This window comes from Leucopleurus acutus, assembly GCF_964270905.1.
Source record: "Leucopleurus acutus genome assembly, chromosome: 2".
Classification (NCBI taxonomy): domain Eukaryota; kingdom Metazoa; phylum Chordata; class Mammalia; order Artiodactyla; family Delphinidae; genus Leucopleurus; species Leucopleurus acutus.
In genome coordinates, this window is record NC_139143.1 from 167,188,551 (window position 1) to 167,214,656 (window position 26,106).

General features: G+C 43.4%; 1 protein-coding gene and 1 pseudogene across 2 annotated transcripts; both read right to left on the minus strand.

The window, feature by feature from the left end:
• Positions 1 to 279: 279 nt before the first annotated feature.
• LOC309958263 (toll-like receptor 12) lies at positions 280 to 19,544 on the minus strand (annotated as a pseudogene). The gene is made up of 3 exons: positions 19,340 to 19,544; positions 1,592 to 3,488; positions 280 to 873 (listed from the first exon to the last, which is right to left on the minus strand). The product of its transcript is annotated as a toll-like receptor 12 (transcript).
• Positions 19,545 to 19,885: 341 nt separating this feature from the next.
• LOC309979072 (large ribosomal subunit protein mL42-like) lies at positions 19,886 to 20,511 on the minus strand. Its single transcript, XM_082865650.1, has one exon. The coding sequence runs from the start codon at positions 20,447 to 20,449 to the stop codon at positions 20,021 to 20,023; it is 429 nt and encodes a 142-aa protein (XP_082721776.1). The 5' UTR covers positions 20,450 to 20,511; the 3' UTR covers positions 19,886 to 20,020.
• Positions 20,512 to 26,106: the final 5,595 nt, after the last annotated feature.

Below are 26,106 nucleotides of genomic sequence, written 5' to 3' on the forward strand. Positions count from 1 at the left end.
ATTTAGTAGGTTTACTGAGGACTTGGAGATTTTGAGATCACATCACATACGGCACTGCCACTTGCCATCTCCCAAATTTTCTCATTCATCTGGAAAGCCTCCGGAGCCTTTCCAAAGCCTGTGTCCCCAAAGCCACCAGTTGATCCTCCCTACACACACAGCACCCTGACCTCCTGCCAGAAGCCGAGGCAGGCTCACACACCCACACGTACCCACTCTCTCCCTGCTAGGCTGGCTTGCTTTTCCTCTCCTCCGACCTCCAACACACATGCACCCACTCTAGCCCAACCCAGGCTGCCCCAACCTGCTCCCCAACCAAGCCCAGAACTCGTCCTTTCTTTCATCTTCCTTGGGCCACATGCAGTAGTCTCCTCTGCAGAGCAGCCAGGACAGCCTAGAGCAACAAGGGAGCTGGTGGCGGGAGACCAGCTCCAGGAAGACCAGCAGCAGCCCTGGGGGGTGGGGGGCAGCCAGCAGGAGGAAGGCAGCCAGGCAGAGGTCCAGGCAGCAGCGTGGGGTGTGCAGGGCCTGGCGACTCAGCACACAGAGCGTGACCCAGCTCCCTGCCATGCCATCTGCCACCTTGTCATCCACGTCCTTGCCTGGCTCAAAATCCCACTCAAGGAGACAGAAGCACAGCCCCCGGCCCATCGGAGGGCGGCCCTCCAGAGTAGGCAGCAGCTCGCCAGTCACCCAGCTCCGGTCTTGCCTTCAGTGGGACACAAACACATCATAAAGGAACCTCCTGCCCTCACCCCTCTGACTCCTCGGACCCTGAAGCCAAGCCCTGAACAAGATGGAGGATCCAGGAGTTCCTGGCTTCCTGTAAGAAGGGCAAGGAGATCAGCAGAAGCAGCTGTGCAACACGAGGAGCTTACTAATGCAGACGTGATGGAATTGGAGGCCCAGAGAAAGGACGAAGAGACACAAGAGGAAGAAGAAGTGACTGAAGAACCGAAAAGATTCACGACGCAGGAAATGGCAAGGGGATTTTCTTTATTTCAGGAGGCACTGTTAGTTTTTGAGGCACAGCGCCTGAACGTAGGACGGTACACGAAGGTTTCAGCAGCCGTTCAGAATGCAATCCAGTGCTACCGTGTCATCTATGATGAGAAAAAAAAAGCTACTACCCAGACATCACTGGATCATTTTTTCAAGAGGGTAGATAGAATTGAATCCAGCAAGGAACCAGAACCTGTGCCATCAGCGTCAGGCGTGAGTGAAACTGCAGCTCGCCCTCCATCTCCTATAGCTGACGATCCTTCAGCTCTACCATCTCCCACCTCCTCTCCCTCCTCCAGTCAGTAACTCTTCTTGCCTGTTCACCCGATGCCCCTGTACACCAGCTGTTGTACTGTACCACTGTACTCTTCAAGGTACTGTACTGGAAGATTAAAAATGTTTTCTTTATTTTTTGTGTTTGTTTTTTATGTATTACTTGTGTGAAAAGCATTATAAACCTATTACAGTACAGTACTATGTAGCCAGTTGTGTTAGTTGGGTATCTAGGCTAACTTTGTTGGACTTAGGAACAAATTGGACTTACAAACATGCTCTCGGGACAGAACTTGTTTGTATGTAGGGGACTTACTGTATTGGGGTATCTGGGGACTTTGCTCCTGGAGGCTGCCATCTAGCATGAGGCCTGCCTCCCAGTCTAGCACTAGGACCTGGAAAGCAGCAGCAGACAGTGTCTCTAACCCCATTTTGACCAGATGCAACACCTGCCCTGGGCAGCTCACCCAGCAGCTCCTCAAGCAGCACTGAGCAGGGCTGGGCGTGGGACTGAAGTGCCTGTGGCTTCCGCTCCCATAGGCTGGACAGCCCCGTGATGCAGCAGGGCTTGGGGCTGTGCCCGTCCCCCCTTACCTTCTGATACCAGAGCCTGGAGAGCTGCCGGAGGAAAAGGTTGGAGGTGTCCTGGGAACAGAGGGCCTGCAAGCAAGCTATCACTAAGCAGGGAGAGTTGGCAAAGGGCAGGGAAGATCTCGGTGACATTCCAGGTCCCCAGCTGCAATCCCCAGCCTTTTAGAGTCAAGGTCTGCAAGACTGGAAAGACATTAGAAGCCAGAATCCCAGGCTTCCTGCCTGAGACCGCATGAAACTCCAAGCTGGTCAAGCTCATGGGCAGGGATAACATTACCTCAGAAGGGCCAGAGGGGAGCTGCAGGTTCAAGGTATGCAGACGCCCTGGAAGCCCAAGGCTGAGCCCAGCACCATGCAGGTATCCAGCAGGCTTAGGGCAGTTACTGCAGGCAGCAGAGCCAACCAGCCCTTGCCCAGGTCTCCCAGTGGATTCTTGGCCAAGTCCAACTTCCCCAGCCTCCTTAAGCCCTGGAATGCCTGGCCCTGCAGACAAATCAGCTGGTTTCCCTGAAGGAGCAGCTCCCACAGCTGGGGCAGCATGAGAAGGCGACTGGGGACAGGGTGTGCAGTCCATTGTTGGACAGATCCAGGGCCCGCAGTCTTGACAGCCTCTGTCTCGTGCGTGCCCAGCATGGTACTTGCAGTTGGTTCCTACTCAAGTTCAGTTTCTGAAGGCTGGGCATGGCCTCCAGGAAACCTGGAGGCAGGTTAGTCATCAGGCCACTGCTCTTAAGACCCAAGCTCTTCAGGCTGTGGCAGGAAGCCAGGGCCTCCGGAGCTATGTGCCCTACAAGAGTGGATGCCAAATTCAGCTCCTGCAGCTCGAAGTGTGCAACTGCCCCAGCAGGCAGCTGGGCCGTGTCGGCATTGATCACAGACAGGGTGTCCAGGCTCTGCAGCCCCAGTCCCACCACTGCAGCTGCCTTCATCTTTGTGTGGTCCCCAGCTTGAGCCCCTGGAGGGCCCCGGGACTGGCCATCTTCAGCTGACTGTTGAATGACAGGTCCAGATCTCCAGAAGCCAGGCATCGCCAAAGGAGGGGCCATGCACTGGGTCTGGGAAGATGTCCGCCAGCTCCCCCACATTCTGAAGGCAACTATACTTGACACTCAGCCGCCGTAGACCGGGAGAAAACTGGACACCCGTGTTCCCAGCCAGGCAGGGGCCCAAGAAAGCGAGGCCTGGAGGGAGCTTAGGTTGCCATCAGGGGTAGGAAGAGGTAAACTGTATAGGGGCCTGTGAAGAAGAGCTGCTGCAGCTGTCCCGAGCTGCCAAGAGCTCCTGGCAGGAGCTGGGTGAGATGCAGACTCAGCCCCAGGACCTTGAGCCCAGGGAAGTGGGAGAAGTCATCCAGGCACAGAACAGAAGTGGAACCAGAGAGACAGAGCCCCTCCTCACTATGGGGCACAGCCTCCAGGGTCTGTGTCAGGTTGGTCACTGAGGAGCATGCCACAAGGAGGGGCAGGCTGGAGTCCAAAGGGCAGATCAGGAAGAAGAGGGAGACCAGAGGCAGCCGGGAGTCTTCAGTCACCAGGCAGTTGGAAGCTGTCCAGCCTGCGGTCACAGAAGGGATAGGAGCAGACCAGGCAACAGCAAGTGCCCGTCCCATCTCAGCACCAAGCCTGGTCCACAGAGAAAACAGAATCAGAACCCCCCTCTCTGCTCCCATCCCTTTTCCAGAGAGGAACCCAGACCCTATCCCCTCCCTGCACACATACATACACAACACTCATAACACTGACAGGATACACAGAACCCCAGGAGGGTCTGGAAGCAGGGTCGGAGGGCCACAATGCTTCCAAACTGAAGAACTGCTGGGAGGGTGGGGCTAGACTCAGAGATGCTTAGAACTGAGGATCCAAGGGTCAGGCAAAGACAGAAAGAAGCACACTTGTGGGAGGTGAGACCTACGTCTCACTTCCCTGTTGTGAGGAAGCAAGCAGTGTTTGTGAGCACAAGGTATGGCATCAGAGGTCCAGGATCTCTGCCATTGTCCTGAGCAGTGCATGTCCCCTCTCTGGGCTTCAGTTTCCTCACCTGTAAGCCAAGCATACAGATAACCTACTTCATAAGATTGCTGCAATATACATACAGGTTTCTCTCCTCAACACTCTCTTTACTAATTCCTCTCCTAACTCCAACAGAAAGGAGGTCTTGAATAAATCAGGATTTTTTTAAGCAGTTGTTTTGTAAGCAAAATAATACATTAAAATGAGGCCTTCATGGGCATCTTGTAATGCTCCACACGGAAGATTCCAAGAAGCCCAAAATTTACCCAAGAGGACCCATAGGGCTCCATTCCTGCCCTTCCAGGCTGGAGCTAAGAAGAACAGTCTCTGAGTCCTTGACCTTGATTTGCCACTACCAGAATGGAGGCAAGACCCCAAGGGAGAGCAGAACAAGGAAAAGAAAGGAGCTTTACGATTATTTCAAACAATGCCGTAAACCATTCAATACAATGCAATACCTGATCATGACTTTTTAAAATAATAAATTCAAAGAGAAGAAAAATTCCTTGACTTATAAAAGGGTATCTACCCCAGATCTATAATAAGTATAATTATTAATGGTGAACCATCACCTGCATCACATTACAGGAATGAGACAACTATAGTTACTTCTGTTTAACATGATAATGGAGGTTTTATCTAGAAAAATAAGAAAGAAAAAGAACAGAAAATAAAATTATAAAATCATAAGTATTTTAAAAAAACAAAAGGGTCACCATTTATAAGATGCTATGATTGTCTACATAGGAAATTCAAGAATTTCTAGAAATAAACTATTAAAACTAAAGTATGTTTAGCAAAGATACTGGAAACTAAATACTTTAAAAACTTTCTAACACACCAGTGCATTGGTCAGGGTCTCAACAGGAAACAGCATCTTAAATGAGGATTCTTCTAAGAGGTTTGTATGCAAAGAGCCTAATCACAAGGTGTTAGCAGTGCTTAGGAATACTACAAGGGGTAGTGTAGGAACCCGGGGCTAGCAATCATAGAAGCTATCAACACTGCTAGAACTGAAGGGATAAGGACTGGGAGAAGTTACCAGAACCTGGAAGGAGAGAGAGTCTTATAGGGTCAGCTGCCTTGAGAGAAACAATGACATTCAATCGAGTCAAAAATCCAACATGAGAGGACCTCACAGGAAGGAAGGAAGTTCTGGAACTGAAAATTTCAAAATCTGTAATGAAAAGTCCATGAGATAGGATTAATAGCATATTCCACACCAAGAAGAAAATAGTGAACTTGAAGACCTAGAAATAGAAACTATCCTAAGTGAAATACAGAAAGATAAAGTCAGGAGAAAAGGAACAAAACCTCAATGACCTGTAGGAAAACACCAAACAGTCTAACATATGTGTAATTGGAGTCCCAAGGGGAAAAAGGGGAGGGGGAGTGTGAAGAAATAACCAAAATTCTTCCAAATTTAATGAAAACTATAAACCCATTATGCCATGAATTTCAAGAAAACCTAAAGATAATGAACACAAAGAAAACCACAATAAGAGTGTCAAAATGTTGAAAATAATTGATAAAGAGAAAATCTTATGGGTAGCTAAAGGAAAATTACATAAAGTGACCCATTACAAAAGCAGGAAAAAAGACAAGGATTGCCATTACAGTAACCCTATGTTGGTAGAGCCACCAATGACTCAAAATCCTCAAGAATGAAGATTTTGGTTACCCTACTGGATAAAACAAACAAGCAGACAAACAAACAACAGCAGTTGAGGTGCTGGATTAAGCTAAATAGAACATGAAAGGGTTAATGGAGAACAGAAGTAAAATATACCACCAGAAAAGAAAGAACTATAACTACAGATCTGTATTTTCTTCCTTGTAGTGTCATGTGTGTTTTACATTAACTATTGTGTTTCATCAGTTCTAAGATGCTCATTTTTTTCACGTTTCAACACCTTTGAAATCGATCAAATTTGAAATTGATCACCATCCTAAAATTGATTATCTCGCTATTGCTGGTAACCAGTCAACATTCATGGTATAGTTACTATATGCACATATGCTTACTTGGTCATGGCAGTTCACATTATTATAACTGCATTTGAGTTATGGATATTGTTGATAATACTCATTTTAGTTTAATTGTCCTTTAAAATGCCTTCTAAAATATTGCAGTACAATTCCACATTGAAATGAAAAGTTATTCTATGTTCAGAAAAAAAAGCATGGAAAGAAAGCAGTAGGGCAAGTAATCTTTGTTGGAGAAATAATGTGGGAGGAATTCAGGGTAGGACTATAAATATGAAGATGTCTGAGGAATGCCATAATCAATATATTCTTCTTATATTTTAATTTTTGTATGCATAAAGTTATATAAGATAAAAATCTATATCTACATTAAATAATTATAAAATAGCTCTAAATTATAAGTGATGAGAAAGTATTGTGTCGTCATTTAATGGATCATTTTCCTTGATGGTACATAAAATAAGAGGTTATTTTACAACTGATTCTTAGATTCAATAAAATGCAGCAATTTATCTATTTTAAAGTAATTTTTCTCTTCTTTCCTTCATTATTGATAGTGTGGTGGTGGTGGTGGTTAATTTTACAATTTATTGCTCAGATTATAGAATTTTTAGACAAAATAGCAGTTATCAGAGGGGTGACCATCACCCACAGACTGTAGACATGCAGTTACTGGTGAGATTTAGACTGAATCTTTTGAAGATAATTGGAATACATTACCGGGTTTGGTTTTGTTTTTTAATGGTTGGTTGTGTTATAGTTGGTGGAAGCTTTATTTTGAAGTGTAAGTATTAGGAAAAGGAGTTATGTCAATGGACAGGCAAAGAGGTAGATAGTAGTGAGCATTTATTATTCATCTAGCATCTGAATTATTTTCTTGTGCCTATTTGGTAACCATGTCCACCTTGCCTTTAGTGCTACTGCTTGGAGTCTGCCACCCTAGGATCCTGGTAGCCCTATTGAAATCAGGGAGCCCATTTCAACTGCAGCATCCTATGACAATCCTCGGCCTAAACAGAGAATAGCCATGATAGTATTTTTCAAAGATGACAGTGTTTCCCTCACTAATGTATTTCTCAACACTTTCAATAAAGGATTGTCTTCTGGAACGATTCTAGAAATTCAGTTAGTGGGTGGAGAAAACATTGAACATGGAAGTGTCCTCAGTATTCCAATCTCCCCTCTCTATCCCTTCTCCAAACTCTATTTTATACCAAGGAATTTATGACCTTTAACTTTGTTTAGTAGACCACTCTTTAGTCCGAGATTCACCCAAACAAACAAACAAATAATTGGAAGTCTTCTGGCTACTCAAGCTAGCCTATTGAAGGACCTCTGGTAAAGGATCCATACAAATAAATTCAGTATAATCTAAAATTATTTTGCTCCCTCCTTGGTCTAGCAAGCACTCTCAGGGTCTATTTCAACATGTATGCTTTAGATTTTGCCAATACAAATCAAAAAACATTTACCCTTATTTGCCTCTCCTATTGGGTTTGACTTTGTAATTGCCTTCTAGGTACACTGGAATCTGACAGTAGTTATATATCTCTAGACTGTGGAAAAGATGACCTTCCATTTGTATCATGTCTGAATCTGTTTCTCATGTCCGTTCTTCTCCTTCCCCTCCTCTGTTCCATATCACAGGTAAACTGATATAAGTAAGTCATGTTTTCTGACTTCTGTGTGAGTTAAGAGGTTGGAGGGCAAGAGAAAGGGAGAAGCTGAGATATTTTTCCCCCTCCTTCTCTGCTTTGGTAGAACCACCACCACCAGCCACAACACTTCCATGATTCCAGCTCCAGTAGAGCAGACCTGCTATAGTTCTGGCTTCCCACTGATTGACCTGGTTGGCCCAAGTAATACACCTCTTCCCCTGTTCCTGCCTCTGCAAGAAAGGTGAGATTCTTCCATCACAGTCATAAAAAGTCCTTAGTTTTTAGGTGGACACTTGAGCTGAGAAATTCGTATAGGAGCTTGAAGTCTATATGCCCCTCATTGTTCTATAGAATAGCCACTCAGCCTCTTAGAGCCTTGCTTTCAATGGGCACTTCATTTTATGTGCCTGGAAGTTTTCATTTAACTGACTCTTTCACCATTGTATGTCTGATCTGTCAGAGTCCCATTGTTTAAAGCTGGATTTTCACTGCCCTTGATCCCAACAGGCCCACTAACCAATCTTCAGATTCTTCTTCTTTTCCTGAGGGTCTGTTGTTTACACCCACTCCCTGTACACACCTCTGCATCAGTCAGGGTTTAATTATATGCAACAGAAACTGACTTTAGTTGATCAAAGCAGAAAAGAAGCTTATGGAAAGGATTTGGGGTAGCTCATGGATTCTTTTTTTTTTTTTTTTTTTTTTTTTGCGGTACGCGGGCCTCTCACTGTGTGGCCTCTCCCGTTGCGGGGCACAGGCTCCGGATGCGCAGGCTCAGCGGCCATGGCTCAAGCGCCCAGCCGCTGCGCGGCACGTGGGATCCTCCCGGACCGGGACACGAACCTGTGTCCCCTGCATCGGCAGGCAGACTCTCAACCACTGCGCCACCAGGGAAGCCCTCATGGATTCTTTAGGGGGTGGGGGATTGAGAACCAGACTTATGGCCACCCCTTTACCAAAAAGGGATTCTGTTCGGTCCCTACATTTTTTTCGAATTTTATTTTATTTATTTTTTTATAGAACAGGTTCTTATTAGTCATCCATTTTATACACATCAGTGTATACATGTCAATCCCAATCTCCAAATTCATCACACCGCCACTCCCACCTGCCACTGCTTTCCCCCCTTGGTGTCCATACATTTGTTCTCTACATCTGTGTCTCAATTTCTGCCCTGCAAACCGGTTCATCTGTACCATTTTTCTAAGTTCCACATATATGCATTAATATGCGATATTTGTTTTTCTCTTTCTGACTTACTTCACTCTGTATGACATTCTCTACATTCATCAACGTCTCTACAAATGACCCAATTTCGTTCCTTTTTATGGTTGAGTAATATTCCATTGTATATAGGTACCATATCTTCTTTTTTTTTTTTTTAACATCTTTATTGGAGTATAATTGCTTTACAATGGTATGTTAGTTTCAGCTTCACAGCAAAATGAATCAGTTATATATATACATATATTCCCATATCTCTTCCCGCTTGCGTCTCCCTCCCTCCCACCCTCCCTATCCCACCCCTCCAGGCGGTCACAAAGCACCGAGCTGATCTCCCTGTGCTATGCGGCTGCTTCCCACTAGCTATCTACCTTACGTTTGGTAGTGTATATATGTCCATGCCTCTTTATCGCTTTGTCACCGTTTACCCTTCCCCCTCCCCATAGCCTCAAGTCCATTCTCTAGTAAGTCTGTGTCTTTATTCCTGTTTCACCCCTAGGTTTTTCATGACATTTTTTTTTAAATTCCATATATATGTGTTAGCATACGGTATTTGTCTCTCTCTTTCTGACTTACTTCACTCTGTATGACAGACTCTAGGTCTATCCACCTCATTACAAATAGCTCAATTTCGTCTCTTTTTATGGCTGAGTAATATTCCATTGTATATATGTGCCACATCTTCTTTATCCATTCATCCGATGATGGACACTTAGGTTGTTTCCATCTCTGGGCTATTGTAAATAGAGCTGCAATGAACATTTTGGTACATGACTCTTTTTGAATTATGGTTTTCTCAGGGTATATGCCCAGTAGTGGGATTGCTGGGTCATATGGTAGTTCTATTTGTAGCTTTTTAAGGAACCTCCATACTGTTCTCCACAGTGGCTGTATCAATTTACATTCCCACCAACAGTGTAAGAGGGTTCCCTTTTCTCCACACCCTCTCCAGCATTTATTGTTTCTAGATTTTTTGATGATGGCCATTCTGACTGGTGTGAGATGATATCTCATTGTAGTTTTGATTTGCATTTCTCTCATGATTAGTGATGTTGAGCATTCTTTCATGTGTTTGTTGGCACTCTGTATATCTTCTTTGGAGAAATGTCTATTTAGGTCTTCTGCCCATTTTTGGATTGGGTTGTTTGTTTTTTTGTTATTAAGCTGCATGAGCTGCTTATAAATTTTGGAGATCAATCCTTTGTCAGTTGCTTCATTTGCAAATATTTTCTCCCATTCTGAGGGTTGTCTTTTGGTCTTCTTTATGGTTTCCTTTGCTGCGCAAAAGCTTTTAAGTTTCATTAGGTCCCATTTGTTTACTCTTGTTTTTATTTCCATTTCTCTAGGAGGTGGGTCAAAAAGGACCTTGCTGTGATTTATGTCATAGAGTGTTCTGCCTATGTTTTCCTCTAAGAGTTTGATAGTTTCTGGCCTTACATTTAGGTCTTTAATCCATTTTGAGCTTATTTTTGTGTACGGTGTTAGGGAGTGATCTAATTTCATACTTTTACATGTAGCTGTCCAGTTTTCCCAGCACCACTTATTGAATAGGCTGTCCTTTCTCCACTGTACATTTCTGCCTCCTTTGTCAAAGATAAGGTGACCATATGTGCGTGGGTTTATCTCTGGGCTTTCTATCCTGTTCCATTGATCTATCTTTCTGTTTTTGTGCCAGTACCATACCGTCTTGATAACTGTAGCTTTGTAGTATAGTCTGAAGTCTGGGAGCCTGATTCCTCCAGTTCCTTCTTTCGTTCTCAAGATTGCTTTGGCTATTCGGGGTCTTTTGTGTTTCCATACAAATTGCAAAATTTTTTGTTCTAGTTCTGTGAAAAATGCCAGTGGTAGTTTGATAGGGATTGCATTGAATCTATAGATTGCTTTCGGTAGTAGAGTCATTTTCACAATGTTGATTCTTCCAATCCAAGAACATGGTATATCTCTCCATCTATTTGTATCATCTTTAATTTCTTTCATCAGTGTCTTATAATTTTCTGCATACAGATCTTTTGTCTCCTTAGGTAGGTTTATTCCTAGATATTTTATTCTTTTTGTTGCAATGGTAAATGGGAGTGTTTTCTTGATTTCACTTTCAGATTTTTCATCATTAGTATATAGGAATGCCAGAGATTTCTGTGCATTAATTTTGTATCCTGCCACTTTACCAAATTCATTGATTAGCTCTAGTAGTTTTCTGGTAGCATCTTTAGGGTTCTCTATGTATAGGATCATGTCATCTGCAAACAGTGACACCATATCTTCTTTATCCATTCATCTGTCGATGGGCATTAAGGTTGCTTCCATGACCTGGCTATTGTAAATAGTGTTGCAATGAACATTGGGGTGCATGTGTCTTTTTGAATTACAGTTTTCTCTGGGTATATGCCCAGTAGTGGGATTGCTGGGTCATATGATAATTCCATTTTTAGTTTTTTAAGGAACCTCCATACTGTTCTCCTTAGTAGCTGTATCAATTTACATTCCCACCAGCAGTGCAAGAGGGTTCCCTTTTCTCCACACCCTCTCCAGCATTTGTTGTTTGTAGATTTTCTGATGATGCCCATTCTAACTGGTGTGAGGTGATACCTCATTGTAGTTTTGATTTGCATTTCCCTAATAATTAGTGATGTTGAGCAGCTTTTCATGTGCTTCTTGGCCAACTGTATTTCTTCTTTGGAGAAATGTCTACTTAGGTCTTCTGCCCATTTTTAGATTGGGTTGTTTGTTTTTTTTAATATTGAGCTGCATGAGCTGTTTATATATTTTGGAGATTAATCTGTTGTCCATTGATCCGTTTGCAAATATTTTCTCCCATTCTGAGGGTTGTCATTTTGTCTTGTTTGTAGTTTCCTTTGCTTTGCAAACACTTTTAACTTTCATTAGGTCCCATTTGTTTATTTTTGTTTTTATTTCCATTACTCTAGGAGGTGGATGAAAAAAGATCTTGCTGTGATTTATGTCAAAGAGTGTTCTTCCTATGTTTTCCTCTAAGAGTTTTATAGTGTCTGGTCTTACATTTAGGTCTCTAATCCATTTTGAGTTTATTTTTGTGTATGGTGTTAGGGAGTGTTCTAATTTCATTCTTTTACATGTAGCTGTACAGTTTTCCCAGCACCACTTATTGAAGAGACTGTCTTTTTGCCATTGTATATCCTTGCCTCCTTTGTCATAGATTAGTTGACCATAGGTACGTGGTTTTATCTCTGGGCTTTCTATCCTGTTCTATTGATCTATATTTCTGTTTTTGTGCCAGTACAGTATTGTCTTGGTTACTGTAGCTTTGTAGTATAGTCTGAAGTCCAAGAGCCTGATTCCTCCAGCTCCGTTTTTTCCCTCAAGACTGCTTTGGCTATTCGGGGTCTTTTGTGTCTCCATACAAATTTTAAGACTTTTTGTTCTAGTTCTGTAAAAAATGCCATTGCTTATTTGATAGGGATTGCATTGAATCTGTAGATTGCTTTGGGTAGTATAGTCATTTTCACAATATTGATTCTTCCAATCCAAGAACATGGCATATCTCTCCATCTGTTGGAATCATCTTTAATTTTTTTCAAGAGTGTCTTATAGTTTTCTGCACACAGGTCTTTTTTCTCCCTAGGTAGGTTTATTCCTAGGTATTTTCTTCTTTTTGTTGCAATGGTAAATGGGAGTGTTTCCTTAATTTCTCTTTCAGATTTTTCATCATTAGTGTATAGGAATGCAAGAGATTTCTGTGCATTAATTTTGTATCCTGTGACTTTACCAAGTTCATTGATTAGCTCTAGTAGTTTTCTGGTGGCATCTTTAGGATTCTCTAGGTATAGTATCATCTCATCTGCAAACAGTGACAGCTTTACTTCTTCTTTTCCAATTTGTATTCCTTTTATTTCTTTTTCTTCTCTGATTGCAATGGCTAAGACTTCCAAAACTATGTTGAATAATAGTGGCAAGAGTGGACATCCTTGTCTTGTTCCTGATCTTAGAGGAAATGCTTTCAGTTTTTCACCATTGAGAATGATGTTGGCTGTGGGTTTGTCATATATGGCCTTTATTATGTTGAGGTAGGTTCCCTCTCTGCCCACTTTTTGGAGAGTTTTTATCATAAATCAGTGTTGAATTTTGTCAAAAGCTTTTTCTGCATCTATTAAGATGATCATATGGTTTTTATTCTTCAATTTGTTACTATGGTGTATCACATTGATTGATTTGCATATACTGAAGAATCCTTGCATCCCTGGGATAAATCCCACTTGATCATGGTGTATGATCCTTTTAATGTGTTGTTGGATTCTGTTTGCTAATATTTTGTTGAGGATTTTTGCATCTATATTCATCAGTGATATTGGTCTGTAATTTTCTTTATTTGTGATATCTTTTTCTGGTTTTGGTATCAGGGTGATGGTGGCCCCATAGAGTGAGTTTGGGAGTGTTCCTTCCTCTGCAATATTTTGGAAGAGTTTGAGAAGGATGGGTGTTAGCTCTTCTCTAAATGTTTGATAGAATTCACCTGTGAAGCCATCTGGTCCTGGACTTTTGTTTGTTGGAAGATTTTAAATCACAGGTTCAATTTCATTACTTGTGATTGGTCTGTTCATATCTTCTATTTCTTCCTGGTTCAGTCTTGGAAGGTTATACCTTTCTAAGAATTTGTCCATTTCTTCTAGGTTGTCCATTTTATTGGCATAGAGCTTCTAGTAGTAGTGTCTTAGGATGCTTTGTATTTCTGCGGTGTCTGTTGTAACTTCTCCTTTATCATTTCTAATTTTATTGATTTGAGTCCTTTCCCTCTTTTTCTTTTCTTTTTTTCTTTTTTCTTTTTTTTTTTTTTTTTTTGTGCGGTACACGGGCCTCTCACTGCTGTGGCCTCTCCCGTTGCAGAGCACAGGCTCTGGACGTGCAGGCTCAGTGGCCATGGCTCATGGGCCCAGCCGCTCTGTGGCATGTGGCATCTTCCCGGACCCAGGCACGAACCCACGTACCCTGCATCGGCAGGCGGACTCTCAACCACTGCGCCACCAGGGAAGCCCTCCCTCTTTTGCTTGATGAGTCTGGCTAATGGTTTATCAATTTTGTTTTTCTTCTCAAAGAACCAGCTTTTAGTTTTATTGATCTTTGCTATTGTTTTCTTTGCTTCTATTTCATTTATTTCTGCTTTGATCTTTATGATTTCTTTCCTTCTGCTAACTTTAGGTTTTGTTTGTTCTTCTTTCTCTAGTTCCTTTAGGTGTAAGGTTAGATTATTTGAGATTTTTCTTGTTTCTTCAGGTAGGCTTGTATAGCTATAAACTTCCCTCTTAGAACTGCTTTTGCTGCATCCCATAAGTTTTGGATAGTCATGTTTTCATTGTCATTTGTCTCTAGGTATTTTTTGATTTATTCTTTGATTTCTTCAATGATCTCTTGCTTATTTAGTAATGTATTGTTTAGCCTCCATGTGTTTGTGTTTTTTACATTTTTGTCCCTGTAATTCATTTCTAATGTCATAGCATTGTGGTCAGAAAAGATGCTTGATATGATTTCAATTTTCTTACATTTACTGAGGCTTGATTTGTGACCCAAGATGTGATCAATCCTGGAGAATGTTCCATGTGCACTTGAGAAGAAAGTGCAATCTGCTGTTTTTGGATGCAATGTCCTATAAATATCAATTAAATCTATCTGATCTATTGTGTCATTTAAAGCTCTTGTTTCCTTATTAATTTTCTGTTTGGATGATCTGTCCATTGGTGTAAGTGAGGTGTTAAATTCCCCCACTATTATTGTGTTATTGTCGATTTCCTCTTTTATAGATGTTAGCAGTTGCCTTATGTATTGAGGTGCTCCTATGTTGGGTGCATATATATTTATAATTGTTATATCTTCTTCTTGGATTGATCCCTTGATCATTATGTAGTGTCCTTCTTTGTCTCTTGTAATGTTCTTTATTTGACAGTCTATTTTATCTGATATGAGCATTGCTACTCCAGCTTTCTTTGGATTTCCATTTGCATGGACTATCTTTTTCCATCTCCTCACTTTCAGTCTGAATGTGTCCCTAGGTCTGAAGTGGGTCTCTTGTAGACAGCATATATATGGGTCTTGTTTTTGTATCTATTCAGGGAGCATGTGTCTTTTGGTTGGAGCATTTGATCCATTCACGTTTAAGGCAATTATCAATATGTATGTTCCTATTACCATTTTCTTAAATGTTTTGGGTTTGTTTTTGTAGGTCCTTTTCTTCTCTTGTGTTACCCACTTAGAGAAGTTCCTTTAGCCTTTGTTGCAGAGCTGGTTTGGTGGTGTTGAATTCTCTTAGCTTTTGCTTGTCTGTAAAGCTTTTAATTTCTCCATCAAATCTGAACGAAATCCTTGCCAGGTAGAGTAATCTTGGTTCTAGGTTCTTCCCTTTCATCACTTTAAGTATGTCATGCCACTCCCTTCTGTCTTGTAAAGTTTCTGCTGAGAAATCAGCTGTTAACTTTATGGGAGTTCCCCTGTATGTTATTTGTTGTTTTTCCCTTGCTGCTTTCAATAATTTTTCTGTCTTTAATTTTTGCCAATTTGATTACTATGTGTCTCAGTGTGTTTCTCCTTGGGTTTATCCTACCTGGGACTCTCTGTGCTTCCTAGACTTGGGTGGCTATTTGCTTTCCCGTGTTAGGGAAATTTTCGTCTATAATCTATTCAAATATTTCTTCAGGTCCTTTCTCTCTCTCTTCTCCTTCTGGGACCCCTATAATGCAAATGTTGTTGCGTTTAATATTATCCCAGAGGTCTCTTAGGCTGTCTTCATTTCTTTTCATTCTTTTTTCTTTATTCTGTTCCACAGCAGTGCATTCCAGCATTCTGTCTTCCGGGTCACTTATCTGTTCTTCTGCCTCAGTCATTCTGCTATGGATGCCTTCTAGTGTATTTTTCATTTCAGTTATTGTATTGTTCATCTCTGTTTGTTCTTTAATTCTTCTAGGTCCTTGTTAAACATTTCTTGCATCTTCTTGATCTTTGCCTCCATTCTTTTTCCGGGGTGCTGGATCATCTTCACTATCATTATTCTGAATTCTTTTTCTGGAAGGTTGCCTATCTCCACTTCACTTAGTTGTTTTTCTGTGGTTTTATCTTGTTCCTTCATCTGGTACATAGCCCTCTGCCTTTTCATCTCGTCTATCTTTCTGTGAATGTGGTTTTTGTTCCACAGGCTGCAGGTTTGTTGTTCTTCTTGCTTCTGCTGTCTGCCCTTGGTGGATGAGGCTATCTAAGAGGCTTGTGCAAGTTTCCTGATGGGAGAGACTGGTGGTGGGTGAGCTGGCTGTTGCTTTGGTGGGCAGAGCTCAGTAAAAATTTAATCCACTTGTCTGCTGATGGGTGGGGCAGGGTTCCCTCTCTGTTGGTTGTTTGGCCTGATGCGACCCAACACTGGAGCCTACCCAGTCTCTTTGGTGGGGCTAATGGCAGACTCTGGGAGGGCTCAAGCCAAGGAGTACTTCCCAGAACTTCTGCTGCCAGTGTCCTTGTCCTCATGGTAAGACACAGCCAGCCCCAGCCTCTGCAGGAGACCCTCCAACGCTAGCAGGTAGGTCTGGTTCAGTCTCCTATGGGGTCACTGCTCCTTCCCCTGGGTCCCGATGCGCACACTACTTTGTGTGTGCCCTCCAAGAGTGCAGTCTCTGTTTCCCCCAGTCTTGTCAAAGTCCTGCAATCAAATCCCACTATCCTTCAAAGTCTGATTTTCTAGGAATTCCTCCTCCCCTTGCCAGACCCCCAGGGTCAGAATCCTGACGTGGGGCTCAGAACCTTCACTCCAGTGGGTGGACTTCTGTGGTATAAGTGTTCTCCAGTTTGTGAGTCACCCACCCAGCAGTTATGGGATTTAATTTTGTGATTGCTGCCCCTCCTACCATCTCATTGAGGCTTCTCCTTTGTCTTTGGATGTGGGGTATCTTTTTTGGTGAGTTCCAGTGTCTTCCTGTCAATGATTGTTCAGCAGTTAGTTGTGATTTTGGTTTCCTTGCAAGAGGGAGTGAGAGCACATCCTTCTACTCTGCGATCTTGAACCAATCTCTTGGTCCCTACTTTTTAATGTCACTTATCTTATGATTTAAAATCAGTTTTATCAGATTGGTAAATAATAGTCCATGAGTCTACACTACAGTTCAAGGGAGGTTGAGATGCAAGCTCTGGTATTTTTTATCTTCTATAGTGAGAAGCAGGCTCTACCTCTCTGTGGTTGGATGAACTTTCTCCCTTAAAAAGAAACATAGAAAGAGGCTTGGATACTGGACAGCCAAAAAGATGATAAACATCCACTGCCCTATGTGAACATACTGAGTTCATGATACATGCCTAGAACGGAGTGCTTAGGGGAGAATGCTTCTTACCCACTCCTTCCTTGTAGAGAAACCCATTAGTATAACCCTCCTGGGTCTCCCCCCCCTTCACACCTCCTGGAGGAAGAAATGCAACTTACATTATTCATGAGTTTGGGAGAGAACATGAGTGTGTGGAGCTCTGTGCCTTCCTCTTTCCTTTCCCTTTGGGAGTACATATTCACATCTGCTTTGTGCACCAAGTTTTATAAGAACAGACGCCACATGGGGAGATGTGCATATTCCTTGCAATGTCTATAAATGGATGGATAAAACTAGTGTTCACTATTATGTCTGTAGCTCTAAGACATAGTCTCCAATAACAGCTCTACAGTAGGAAAGATGAAAGTTTATTCTTTGGCATACTTCTCAACTGGTTCATGAGTCAGGGATGAAAAGGAGGCCCCTCAACCCACTAATATTTTTTACTGTTTTGCAGCTAAATGTGACCTAGCCTCTGCCCCTGGAGGGCTCTCACTCTAGTGGGAGAGGGATACATAGCAGATCATTATAATACACCATGACCCCTGGGTCAACGTTTGACTGTGTCACTCCTTAGGACAGTCATACTCCAGAGCCTTTAGAATGCAAAACTATAGACTGTACCCTTTAGGTGATTGTCCACCTGGCTTTTCCTATTTAAAAGTGAGAAGAGTAAAATTTGCAGTCAGGTAAAAAGGAACTATTAGAATGGGACTGCTTCAGTTTCCCTTTGTTACAGTAACCAGATTAACTTGCTTTACCCTAATTCCTCAAGTCGGGGGTGGAGGGCCAGCATCTGATCAGAAGCTCTGGGATTCCTGCCCCTGTCTCTTTCCTTTCCCTAGTCATTCGAGCACCTCAGATATTTACAGACTGAGCTGGAGAGGCCCTCTGAGTTCATTCAGTCCAACACCTCCCCTTTCAGATGGGGAAACTGAGACCCAGAAAGAAGAAGGGGATTTTCCAGGGCCAAACAGAGGGCAGATGGCAGAGCTGGGATCAGCACCCAGGGTCATGGTCGAGCCAGGTGAGGATGGAGTGTTAGTGACAACAAGCAGCCTTCACTCCCAACCAAGGGGAGTGAAGTGAAGCTCTTGGAGCCTAGAAGACCCCTCCTGCCATCCTCCTGGCCCACTGTACCACACACACATTTAGGACAGGGATCTCAGCTTCCCTTCCCTGGGCTGGGTTGTGAGGAGTTTATGGAAGGAGCCTGAAGTCAGACCTCAGTTCTCATGCTGTGGTCTGGCTAGTACTTGCCCAGAGAAGTGCTCTGGAAATAAAGAGAGCTGAGAAACCAGCTTTGCAAATAAATAAATGAAATGAAATAATGTGACATGGCGTAAAATAAAATAGATGCCTTTGCCTTCAACAGGGGGCCACTTTCTGGAGGGACTTTCTCCTTTCTCTCTCCATTCACCCATCTCTCCTGCCTCCAAGCTCAGCAGACCCTTACTCCCCATACTTTCCCTCGATCACATCTCCACCACCTCCTTTTCCTCCCCACCCCTGCCTAGGCACTCCTGTCCTCCTGCAGGATGGACTTCTGACAAACCCATGTGATTGCCTTCTCTATGGGTTGTTAACTGGTCAGCAAATATAATGTTTAATCAAACAAATTTTCAGCTATTTTATCGCATAACCACATTCAGGTAACATCACTAGAATTCTAAACAGAAAGAAGAAAGAGTTGACCCCCAGCTCCACCACCACCAAATCAAATGGCTTTGGCTCACCTGAATTTGCTTCGGTTCTTGTCCTGACATTAAACAGATAGCTACCATTTTTTACACCTTCCTATATGCCAGGCATACTGAGAAGCACTTCAAGCAATATAAACCTGGAAGTATTTTATTTCCCAGAATCCCCTTTTTTTGCCTATCCAGAATCTCTTTTAATAATAAGAAGAATTAACATTTATTGAGAACATACTATGTGCCAGACACTACGCTCTCTTTTCATCCTCATGACCTAGTTTGTGTGTGCTTTCCCAACCCCACCAACATTCTCCAGATGGAGAACTGTGGGCCAAGGAAGTTCAGTGGCCTGTCCAAGGTCCCTAGGGTAGTTAATTTCTTCCTCTGTCAAAGGTGAGAATGTCCTAGTTATTACTTCCCCATTTGGGTTTCCAGGGGACAGTTGGGGTTTGGCTGTGTGTTCCTTTGTTGTAATTGCCTTTGTGGCTTTGGTGTTTTCAGGTGTAATTCCCAGACAGCCTTGAGTGAAGGATGCCCTTGTTTCCTGTTATTCCAAACATCACAAGGACAGACAGTGGAGTCTAAACAAGGGTTACAGGATGAGGAGATATTTTCACTGATACACAGAACAAATGGGAATCCAGCCAGGGGCAGCTGGACAGAACTTTTGGAGAAGAGCTCCCTGTAGTACTGCCGTAGCACCAGCCCTTCTGGGAAAGTGAAAGAGGCCAGGCCAAGAGAGTCCTGGGCTACTCTGTTGTCTTGGTGGAGGTTCTGTTTGCGTTCAGGAACAAAAATCATCTCAGACTACCCCAGGCACAATTTGTTGGGAGGATGTAGGGGTATCTCATTGAACCCTAAATCAGCTGGGCCTGGGGAAAGCCTGAAGTCAGGAAGTGAAGCCATCAGAGAACTTCCAGAAGTTTCTCTCTCATCTCTACTTCAACTTTCCTCTTCCTCCTAAACAGATATCTCTGCTTCTATGCTCTCATGGCTGACGAGGCCACTGCATCCCAAGGGAACTCCCGGCTGAACTAAACCAAAGGTCAGCTTTGGAGGGGGCAGAAGCTCTAGTTTACCCCATCCCACCACTCCCACCACCAACCACATCTGCTCAAGTTCCCTTCCCAGTACTGTTTTTTTTGTTTTTTTTAATATGAGAAGACATTTTATTATTTTACTATATAACATATTAGTGAATATACCCAATTGTATTTTCTCAAATGGCAAATGAGACGCAGGATAACATTTCTCTTTGATTCCTGAAAACCTCAATATCATCTGTCTTTTGGAGGATTCAGTTTCCTATGACGTCTATGATACTGTCCACGAGGATACCAACGGTGCTTAGTAGTAAAGAACATTTTGGTAAGTTGTTCTATCATGGGTCCTTGCTCTAAGTGTTCACCTTTTTCTTCTAATCTGGTTTTCAGCACTAAATCATGTGTTTCTTCATTATTCTGCACAGGATCTGGCCGAGGGATAGGTTTTGTGTGCTCATACGGAATGTCCACAGAAGGGTGATAGCATACTATTGTCCTGCCATCAGATGTCAAAGCAAGCTCTACTTTGTAATTATAGTCATCTGGAAGAGAAGGATACATAGTTTTATGACAAGCACGATATAAGGCTCCATTTTGAATTGGAAATAAATGTTTCAAGATAGTTCTGCTTGATATAGCCCATTTTACTGCTGCCAATGCCATGGTGAATCAAGATGCTTATCAGGTGGTATGAAAGATGATTTGAAGAGAAACTGCTTTTAAAATCTGCTTTTCAGCCCGGGTCCCCCCACTACTGGTTTTGATGCTCCCCCTGCCCATCCACTAGGATCCGCTGAGGGAGCTCAGAGGGCGGAGAAACCACCATCTTCCTTCCTTGGGGACTTCTGAGAAATTCTGCTCCTTATGTTTCCTGTCTGTGTTGTGAGCCTGCAGGGTGCTCTGCTTGGGGATGGATGGGTTTCTCCACCGTTCTGGAGAGGGAAGCAAGTATTCTCTTGCTCAGGAGGAGCAGCAAAGAGCGCCACTGTTTCATGGCCGAAGAGGGCTTGCAGGCTGGGCTGTAGGGAGCCATTGGTCCTGGTTTCTCAGCGTCCCCTCTCCTGTTGGCTTGCAGATCTCATTATTTAGACAGTCTCCTTTTTAGACAATTTGTACAAGTCCTGTTAGACGTTCATTCTATTCCCTCATTCAAGCAGCAGCTATTCTGAGCAGGGCACAGAGGCAAAGGAGTCAGGGCACCTGCCCTAGGGAGGCTCATGGTAGGTGGGAGTGACAAGCCCATGACAAGAGGATTGATCCAGACGTCCTCTTGTTTCTCTTGCTAGCAGGTCACACTTCCTTTTAATGCATAAGCAGCAATAAACTGAACCCTCAGTCTGCAAGACTTCAGGAAATCCGGTCTCTTACAGAGTTCCCTTTCCCAAGGATCTCTGAGAATTCTTACATATTCCACCAATTCATATGGTTGTCACTTATCACCTTTGTCTGCTCCACTGGACCCCCAATCTGGAGCCGCAGCCCTGGGAGACCTGCTCTCCCCAGGCTCCTGTTTGTCTAACAAGGGCTTGTTCCCAGGGACTCCCAAGCTCCCTTCTCTCCTCTGTACTCTCTCCCTACATGATTTCATCCAGTCTTACGGTTTTTAAATATCATCTATTTGCCGATGAGTTTACAAATCTCTATCACCACCGCTGACGTCTCTCCCCAGCTCCAGACTCTTGTATCCAATTGCCTATTTGTCATCTTCACTTGGAGGTCAAACAGGCAATTGAAACAACTTAGCCAAAACAAACTCTATTTCCTGCCCTGCTCTGCCTGCCCCCAAACCAGCTCCCCTCCAAGTATCTCCCTTTCAGGCGATGTTTCAGTACATAGCAGGACACCATCCACTTAGTTGTTCAATCTACAAACCTGAAAATCATTCCTGATTCTTCTCTTTGCTCCCCCACCGCCCCCCACAGCTAGCCCTGTGGAAGCCACATCAGAACCCATCCTGAATCTGCCCGCTTCTCTCCATCTCCATCGCTAGGCTCCTAGATCACGTGGCCATTGTCTCTCGCCTAGATGATGGCAATGACATCCTGACTTGCCTCTCTGCTTTCACTCCTGCCCCCTGCAATCTAGTTTCCACATAGAATCCAGAGTGAGCTTTTAAAAATACAAACCCGTCACATCACTCTCCTGCTTAAGCCCTTCCATGGCTTCCCATCACATATAGAATAAAAATTTAATGTCTTACTCTGACCTACAATGTCCTCCCTGAGCTGGCCCTGCCTGCCTCACCGCCATCCTCAGGTATCGCACACACAACTGTCTTTCTTCCTCTTTCTCTCTCTCTTTCAGCCATACTTGGCCTTCTCTCTGTTCATCAGAAGGGCCAGGCCCACCTCTACCCAAGGGCTTTTGCAATAACTGTTCCCTTTGCCTAGTATGCTCTACCCCACCTTGGAAGGGGTGTGTGTGTGTGTGTGTGTGTGTGTGTGTGTGTGTGTGTATTTTTACTAATCATAAGTTAATGCTACAATACTAATCACTTTACATATGAGTCACCACCATAGGAACTTTTTGCCTGAGACAAAACAATTTTCCTAGGCCACCTAGAAGCTCTGTTCTCCCATCTTATTTTCTTAGCAGATAATATGACTTGGAACCTAAAACAAAAAGAAACACTTTGAAGTCTTTCCAACAATGGGGGCGAAAAAAGACCATAACTTGGTAAGAAGAAGAACAAAAAGGAGGTGAAAGAGGAGGAGAAAAAAAAATAGCATTTGAGACCAAATTATTAAGTGAGATTAAACAAGATTATGTTGAAACAATAAAAGCTATATTACTAGAGCAACAAAACACACCAAACATAGCTTTTACAAAGATAAAGAGAAGTTGGCAGAAGCACAATGGTAGTTTTCATTTATTCATCCAACAAGTGATAGCCTACTATGTGCTAAACTGTTAGGGAATAAGTGTTAGGGAATAAGAATAAGGCTGTTAGGGAATAAGAATAATCATTCTAAGTGTTAGGGAATAAGCAGTGAACAAAACATAAAACCCCTGAGCTGTGGAGAGAAAAGACACTTTTTAAAGTAAATATATAGTATGTATTATAATAATGAGTTCTAGGGAGAAAAATAAAGCAATAAAGGGGATTAGAGAGAAGCAGGGGTGGGGAGGGAGCTGCAATTTTAAATAGGGTGGACCAGGAAGACCTCTCCAAGGAGGTGATATGTGAGCACATTTGCATATGCAGCTCCCTGGAGAAGGGCACTGTAGGCAGAAGGAAGAGCAAGTGCAAAGGCCCTGGAGTGGGAGCTTGCCTGGCCTGTTAGAAGAAAAGCAGGGAGCCAAGGAGACTGAGGTGGGGAAAGCCAGGAGAGTTTGTAGAAGATGAGGTCAGAGAGGTCGTTGTAAGGACTTTGGCTACTCTGAGTGAGATGCAGGGTCATTACAGGGTTTTCATAAGAAGAGTGACATAATCTGACTTATACTATTAAAGAATCATTGAGGCTGCTATGTTGAGACCAGAATGGCTAGGGCTCTCAGCGGGTGAGACCAGAGCATAAAAACAAGCAAGGAGATATTGTAGTAACTCAGGTGAGTGGTCATGTTGGCTTGGACCACCATGGGGAAAAACATGGGTAGATCCTGATGTATTTTGAAGACAGAACTTAAAACATTAACTTATGAGTTTCATGTGGGATGTGGGAGAAAGAGAAATCAAGGATGATGCCAAGACTGTGGGAGAACGGATTTAGGAAAATTAGGAATTTGACTTTGGAAATGTTAAGTTTAAAATGACTATTATAGGGGCAGAGTCAAGATGGTGGTGTGGGAAGACGCGAAGTTCACGTCTCCCCACAACTAGGGCACCCATGGGACGCTGGTGGGGGACTTCAACGCCCAAGGTGATGGGAGGAACTCCCAAGTGAACTGGTAGGACGTGGGGGGACTGAGGGGAAGGAGAAGTAGAGGCCAGACGGTACTGGCGCCCCTGAGGGGCAGCTGAGAGGTGGGAGGTGTTCCCACACTTGCATGGACCCTTGGGGGCTCAGATCAGGGAGGAGCATGCCCAGCGTATCCCCTACCCAATCAGCAGAAAAGTCTGCCCAGCTCTCGGGCCAGGTCCTATGCCTTCAGAGGCCCCCTCTGGGCCGCGTGGGTCCTGGGGCCATAGGAGGGAGGCAGGGTGGGGGAGAATAGGAGGGGCCCTCCAGGAACAGAGGAGCAGGCAGGAAAGAAGCAGAGGGCATTGGCCCTGCCTACTCGAGCCCAGGAAACCTACTGAGCTCCCAGTTGGGGTCCCCTGCCCTCTGAGACCAGAGGTGGGAGGCAGGCCTGGGCCCCGTCTGTTCCATTGAGCCTAAGCCCCACCCACCACACCCCCCAGAGCCTTTTCCAGCCCTGTGGGTCCTAAACATAGACCCCGCCCACCACCCAACCCCCACTCCTGCTTAGGCCTTGCCCTCCATAACCAAGGTCTTTTCCACCATTTTTTTTCTCCTCCTCTTTTTTACTATTGTGGTTCTGTTTCACCTTCTGGTTGTTGTTTCGTCTATATTTTTATATTCTTTCTAACATATCTGTTAGTTTCCTAGTCTAATTTTATTTTTTACTTTGTTATTGTTCTCCCCTTTTTTCTTTCTGCTGCTCCACGCAGCTTGCAGGATCTTGGTTCATGAGCTGGGGGTCAGGCCGAAGCTCCTGCAGTGGGAGCTCCGAGTCCGAACCACAGGACTAACAGAGAACCTCAGACCCCAGGGAATATTCTTCGGAATGAGGTCTCCCGGAGGTCCTCATCCCAGCACCAAGACCCAGCTCTACCCAACAGCCTACAAACTCCAGTGTTGGAAGCCTCAGGCCAAACAATCAGTAAGACAGGAACACAATCCCACTTATAAAAAAAAAAAAAGAGACAGCAAAAGAATATGTCACAGATGAAGGAGCAAGGTAAAAACCTACAAGACCAAATAAATGAGGAGGAAATAAGCAATCTACCTGAAAATAATTCATAATAATGATACTAAAGATGATCCAGAATCTCAGAAATAGAATGTGGGCACAGGTTGAGAAAATACAAGAAATGTTTAGCAAAGATCTAGAAGAACTAAAGAACAAACAGAAATGAACAACACAGTAACTGAAATGAAATATACACTAGAAGGAATCAAAAACAGAATAATTGAGGCAGAAGAATGAATAAATGAGCTGGAAGACAGAATGGTGGAAATAACTGCTGAGGAGCAGAATAAAGAAAAAAGAATGAAAAGAATTGAAGATGATCTCAGAGACCTCTGGGATGACATTAAACACACCAACATTCAAATTATAGTGGTCCCAGAAGAAGAAGAGAAAAAGAAAGGGTCTGAGAAAATACTTGAAGAGATTATAGTGGAAAACTTCCCTAACATGGGAAAGAAAATAGTACCCAAGGGGCTTCCCTGGGGGCGCAGTTGTTGAGAGTCTGCCTGCCGATGCAGGGGACATGGGTTTGTGCCCCGGTCTGGGAAGATCCCACATGCCACGGAGCGGCTGGGCCCATGAGACATGGCCACTGAGCCTGCGCATCTGGAGACTGTGCGCCGCAACGGAAGAGGCCACAGCAGTGAGAGGCCCACAAACTGCACAAAAAAAAAAAAAAGGTACCCAAGTCCAGGAAGCACAGCGAGTCCCATACAGGATAAACACCAGGAGAAACACACCAAGACACGTATTAATCAAACTGACCAAAATTAAATTCAAATAAAAAACATTAAAAGCAAGGGAAAAACAAAAAATAACATACAAAGGAAATCCCATAAGGTTATCAGCTGACTTTTCAGCAGAAACTCTGCAGGCCATAAGGGAGTGGCAGGTTATACTTACAGTGATGAAAGAGAAAAACCTACAACCAAGATTACTCTACCCAGCAAGGATCTCATTCAGATTTGATGGAGAAATCAAAAGCTTTTCAGACGAGCAAAAGCTAAGAGAATTCAGCACCACCAAACCAGCTTTACAACAAATGCTAAAGAAACTTCTTTAGGTGGGAAACACAAGAGAAGAAAAAGACCCACAAAAACAAACCCCAAACAATTAATAAAATAGTAATAGGAACATACACATCTATAATAACCTTGAACATAAATGGATTAAATGCCCCAGCCAAAGGACACAGACTGGCTAAATGTATACAAAAACAACACCCATATATATGCTGTCTACAAGAGACCCACTTCAGATCTAGGGCACATACAGGCTGAAAGTGAAGGAATGGAAAAAGATATTCTGTGCAAATGGAAATCAAAAGAAAGCTGGAGTAGCAATACTCGTATCAGATAAAATAGACTTTTAAATAAAGACTGTTACAAGAGATAAGGAAGGACACT